Source organism: Oncorhynchus gorbuscha, unplaced genomic scaffold (genome assembly GCF_021184085.1).
Source record: "Oncorhynchus gorbuscha isolate QuinsamMale2020 ecotype Even-year unplaced genomic scaffold, OgorEven_v1.0 Un_scaffold_1472, whole genome shotgun sequence".
In the NCBI taxonomy this organism is placed as follows: domain Eukaryota; kingdom Metazoa; phylum Chordata; class Actinopteri; order Salmoniformes; family Salmonidae; genus Oncorhynchus; species Oncorhynchus gorbuscha.
This window is the reverse complement of record NW_025746242.1, coordinates 11053-16889: the sequence shown is the minus strand read 5'-3', so window position 1 is coordinate 16889 and position 5837 is coordinate 11053. Positions and strand designations below refer to the sequence as shown.

The 5837-nt window shown below is 47.6% G+C and overlaps 1 protein-coding gene across 1 annotated transcript; it reads left to right on the top strand.

Moving 5' to 3' along the window:
* Nucleotides 1–2259: 2259 nt before the first annotated feature.
* On the top strand, nt 2260–5425 carry LOC124022889 (glycerol-3-phosphate dehydrogenase 1-like protein; the record flags this gene model as incomplete). Its single annotated transcript, XM_046337583.1, has 3 exons — nt 2260–2440; nt 4055–4232; nt 5285–5425. Coding segments are annotated over exons 1-3 (363 nt in total), but the record flags the coding sequence as incomplete, so codon positions are not given.
* Nucleotides 5426–5837: the final 412 nt, after the last annotated feature.

Here is a 5837-nt window from a genome sequence, read left to right as displayed (position 1 = left end):
AGAAAGAGGGGTATTCCGTGTCTTGCTGCGGTGTTGGTGTGTGGCTCTGACGTTTCTGCGTTTTTTTTTCTACTGGAAATCCCGGGTTGGTCACTCCCTTTGACTGCCAGCCAACCACGATACCGATGTACCTCTAGAATACAGGGCTGTATGCAGGGCTAGAATACAGGGCTGTATGCAGGGCTAGAATACAGGGCTAGAATACAGGGCTAGAATACAGGGCTATATGCAGGGCTATATGCAGGGCTATATGCAGGGCTAGAATACAGGGCTATATGCAGGGCTAGAATACAGGGCTGTATGCAGGGCTAGAATACAGGGCTATATGCAGGGCTATATGCAGGGCTAGAATACAGGCCTGTATGCAGGGCTAGAATACAGGGCTGTATGCAGGGCTGTATGCAGGGCTAGAATACAGGGCTGTATGCAGGGCTATATGCAGGGCTAGAATACAGGGCTGTATGCAGGGCTAGAATACAGGGCTAGAATACAGGGCTGTATGCAGGGCTAGAATACAGGGCTAGAATACAGGGCTGTATGCAGGGCTAGAATACAGGGCTAGAATACAGGGCTGTATGCAGGGCTAGAATACAGGGCTAGAATACAGGGCTAGAATACAGGGCTATATGCAGGGCTAGAATACAGGGCTAGAATACAGGGCTAGAATACAGGGCTGTATGCAGGGCTAGAATACAGGGCTAGAATACAGGGCTGTATGCAGGGCTAGAATACAGGGCTAGAATACAGGGCTGTATGCAGGGCTAGATTACAGGGCTAGAATACAGGGCTAGAATACAGGGCTATATGCAGGGCTAGAATACAGGGCTATATGTAGGGCTAGAATACAGGGCTATATGCAGAGCTAGAATACAGGGCTAGAATACAGGGCTAGAATACAGGGCTATATGCAGGGCTAGAAGACAGGACTAGAATACAGGGCTAGAATACAGGGCTAGAATACAGGGCTATATGCAGGGCTAGAATACAGGGCTAGAATACAGGGCTAGAATACAGGGCTATATGCAGGGCTAGAATACAGGGCTAGAATACAGGGCTATATGCAGGGCTAGAATACAGGGCTATATGCAGGGCTATATGCAGGGCTAGAATACAGGGCTAGAATACAGGGCTATATGCAGGGCTAGAATACAGGGCTATATGCAGGGCTAGAATACAGGGCTAGAATACAGGGCTATATGCAGGGCTAGAATAGAGGGCTAGAATACAGGGCTATATGCAGGGCTAGACTACAGGGCTAGAATACAGGGCTGTATGCAGGGCTAGAATACAGGGCTATATGCAGGGCTAGAATACAGGGCTAGAATACAGGGCTAGAATACAGGGCTATATGCAGGGCTATATGCAGGGCTAGAATACAGGACTAGAATACAGGGCTAGAATACAGGGCTATATGCAGGGTTATATGTAGGGCTAGAATACAGGGCTAGAATACAGGGCTATATGCAGGGCTAGAATACAGGGCTAGAATACAGGGCTATATGCAGGGCTAGAATACAGGGCTATATGCAGGGCTATATGCAGGGCTAGAATACAGGGCTATATGCAGGGCTATATGCAGGGCTATATGCAGGGCTAGAATACAGGGCTATATGCAGGGCTAGAATACAGGGCTATATGCAGGGCTATATGCAGGGCTAGAATACAGGACTAGAATACAGGGCTAGAATACAGGGCTATATGCAGGGTTATATGTAGGGCTAGAATACAGGGCTAGAATACAGGGCTATATGCAGGGCTAGAATACAGGGCTATATGCAGGGCTATATGCAGGGCTATATGCAGGGCTAGAATACAGGGCTATATGCAGGGCTATATGCAGGGCTAGAATACAGGGCTAGAATACAGGGCTGTATGCAGGGCTAGAATACAGGTCTATATGAATAATCGCAGAGAACACACGGATTCACCACACACAAGGATCTCAACGTACATGCATGATGAGTGTGATATTCAATATTTCATTACGAATAGGTAAAAAAATAGGACTATGTCATTTAGCCTATTTGATATGAAAATGTAAGGCTATTCAATTCATATTCTTCATGAATTTCTTCCAGAAGAGAGACATTAGTAAACATTGCAACGATTGTCTTGTAATTTATCAGGGGACAGACATCTGAAATAGGCTACTCAACTTCCATCTGCTAATTGTAACTAACATTAAAAAAAAACTCATAATCCCAGAATCCTCCAGTTCGGCAGCTCCTTGATGATGTCATTTACAGCAGTTCAGTCTGTAGTAGCCTAGAGGCGCACTCCTGTCTCCTCTCCATAAATCCACTCCTCATATCATCTGTCATTAGTTACCTATATCTTCGGAATCAGTACATTTTTGAACAGTTTCTTCTACAGAAACTTATAGGAAACATCTCTAAATGGCGTCGCCTCTGAAAGTGTGCATTGTCGGCTCTGGAAACTGGTGAGTCCAGTCACTGTCAATGATCACTGTTGCTCCTGTCGATGACATGCAATCTATAGAGATGGTCAGATAGATGTTACAGGGCTAGCTGGCCAGATAGATGTTACAGGGTTAGATGGCCAGATAGATGTTACAGGGCTAGCTGGTCAGATAGATGTTACAGGGCTAGCTGGTCAGATAGATGTTATAGGGCTAGATGGCCAGATAGATGTTACAGGGTTAGATGGCCAGATAGATGTTACAGGGCTAGCTGGTCAGATAGATGTTACAGGGCTAGCTGGTCAGATAGATGTTACAGGGCTAGATGGTCAGATAGATGTTACAGGGCTAGATGGTCAGATAGATGTTACAGGGTTAGATGGCCAGATAGATGTTACAGGGCTAGCTGGTCAGATAGATGTTACAGGGCTAGCTGGTCAGATAGATGTTACAGGGCTAGCTGGTCAGATAGATGTTACAGGGCTAGCTGGTCAGATAGATGTTACAGGGCTAGCTGGTCAGATAGATGTTACAGGGCTAGCTGGTCAGATAGATGTTACAGGGCTAGCTGGTCAGATAGATGTTACAGGGCTAGCTGGTCAGATAGATGTTACAGGGCTAGCTGGTCAGATAGATGTTACAGGGCTAGATGGTCAGATATATGTTACATGGTTAGATGGCCAGATAGATGTTACAGGGCTAGCTGGTCAGATAGATGTTACAGGGCTAGCTGGTCAGATAGATGTTACAGGGTTAGATGGCCAGATAGATGTTACAGGGCTAGCTGGCCAGATAGATGTTACAGGGCTAGCTGGTCAGATAGATGTTACAGGGTTAGATGGCCAGATAGATGTTACAGGGCTAGCTGGTCAGATAGATGTTACAGGGTTAGATGGCCAGATAGATGTTACTGGGCTAGCTGGTCAGATATATGTTACAGGGCTAGCTGGTCAGATAGATGTTACTGGGCTAGCTGGTCAGATAGATGTTACTGGGCTAGCTGGTCAGATAGATGTTACAGGGCTAGCTGGCCAGATAGATGTTACAGGGCTAGCTGGTCAGATAGATGTTACTGGGCTAGCTGGCCAGATAGATGTTACAGGGCTAGCTGGTCAGATAGATGTTACAGGGCTAGCTGGTCAGATAGATGTTACAGGGCTAGATGGCCAGATAGAGCAGCATTAGCTGCCAGTGTCTGTCTCTTACAATGTAACGTTAGGTATATCTCTCTCTGGCGCAGAGGCGAGCGCGGATCCATCGACGTTACATCGTAGCTATTGTCAAGGAGAACACGAGCAGGAGGGGGGGTTTTGAATCCACTTATGCTGAGGGGACGACAATGCATTTCTGGAGGATAATGTTTAAAGGATAATGTTTAAAGGATAATGTTTAAAGGATAATGTTTAAAGGATAATGTTTAAAGGATAATGTTTAAAGGATAATGTTTATGACATGAGCAAATTTCTTGACAAAGGACAAGACTGAATTTGATGAGGTTATCCCATTCTAAAAAAAGGGTGAACAGTTAAGATAATAATTTAGATTGTTTTTGCTATTGTCTCTTGCCACAGGAGGATGGTAAATGGTAAGTTGTAGAGCAGTGTAATGTACATCGATGATTCTTGTTCCCTACAGGGGTTCAGCCATTGCCAGGATAATCGGCAGTAATGCTCAGGCCCTGCAGCGTTTCGCCACCACAGTCAAGATGTGGGTGTTTGAGGAGAACGTGGACGGCAGGAATCTCACAGACATCATCAACACAGACCATGAGAATGTCAAGTACCTGCCTGGATACAGGCTGCCTGACAACGTGGTAAGAGGACTGTCTGAACAGAAATGAGTTTAAACAAAGACTGAAAGCTTGTAGTTTACACCATCACCACCCCACCCCCCATCTCTCATCCACCCACCCACCTACCCACCCTCTCTCTCTCTCTCTCCACCCCCCTTTCTCTTTCTCACCCTCCTTCCCTCTCTCTCACCCTCCTTCCCTCTTTCTCTCTCACTCTCTCACCCTCCTTCCTCTCTCTCACCCCCCCTCTCACCCTCCTTCCCTCTCTCTCTCTCACCCTCCTTCCCTCTCTCTCACCCTCCTTCCTTCCTTCCCTCTCTCTCTCACCCTCCTTCCCTCTCTCTCTCACCCTACTTCCCTCTCTCTCTCTCTCTCTCTCTCTCTCTCTCTCTCTCTCTCTCTCTCTCTCTCTCCTCTCCTCCCTCACTCTCTCACCCCCTCTCACCCTCCTTCCCTCTCTCTCTCTCTCTCTCACCCTCCTTCCCTCTTTCTCTCTCTCTCTCACCCTCCTTCCCTCTCTCTCTCTCACACCCCCTCTCACCCTCCTTCCCTCTCTCTCTCTCTCACCCTCCTTCCCTCTCTCTCTCATCCTCTCAAACTCCTTCCTTCCCTCTCTCTCTCTCTCTCTCTCTCTCTCTCTCTCTCTCTCTCTCTCTCTCTCTCTCTCTCTCTCTCTCTCTCTCACCCTCCTTCCCTCTCTCTCACCCTCCTTCCCTCTCTCTCCTCCCTCCTTCCTCTCTCTCTCTCTCTCTCTCTCTCTCTCTCTCTCTCTCTCTCTCTCTCTCTCTCTCTCTCTCTCCCTCCTCTCTCTCTCTCTCTCTCTCTCTCTCCCCTTCCTTCCCTCTCTCACCCTCTCTCTTCTTCCTCTCCTTCTCTCTCTCTCTCTCTCTCTCTCTCTCTCTCTCTCTCTCTCTCTCTCTCTCACCCTCCTTCCTCTCTCTCTCTCTCTCTCTCTCTCTCTCTCTCTCTCTCTCTCTCTCTCTCTCTCTCTCTCTCTCACCCTCCTTCCCTCTCATCCTCCTTCCCTCCTTCCCTCTCACCCCCCCCCTCTCACCCTCCTTCCCTCTCAACAGGTGGCTGTACCTCAGCTCCAGGATGCTGCTGAGGGGGCTGACCTCCTAGTGTTCGTGGTTCCTCACCAGTTCATCAGGAAGCTGTGTGATGAGATGGTGGGCTGTGTCTCCTCCCAGGCCAGGGGAATCACACTCATTAAGGTAAGCGTTTCACGCCGGCAAACGTCCTACTCTTGTGTTTACTCTCCAACCTAAAACACACAAGGCTATATGGAGCCCTGTCATTTCTCAGTGTTCTCCTCCTCCTTATAAGGCTATATGGAGCCCTGTCATTTCTCAGTGTTCTCCTCCTCCTTATAAGGCTATATGAAGCCCTGTCATTTCTCAGTGTTCTTCTCCTTATAAGGCTATATGGAACCCTGTCATTTCTCAGTGTTCTCCTCCTTATAAGGCTATATGGAACCCTGTCATTTCTCAGTGTTCTCCTCCTCCTTATAAGGCTATATGGAGCCCTGTCATTTCTCAGTGTTCTTCTCCTTATAAGGCTATATGGAATCCTGTCATTTCTCAGTGTTCTCCTCCTTATAAGGCTATATGGAACCCTGTCATTTCT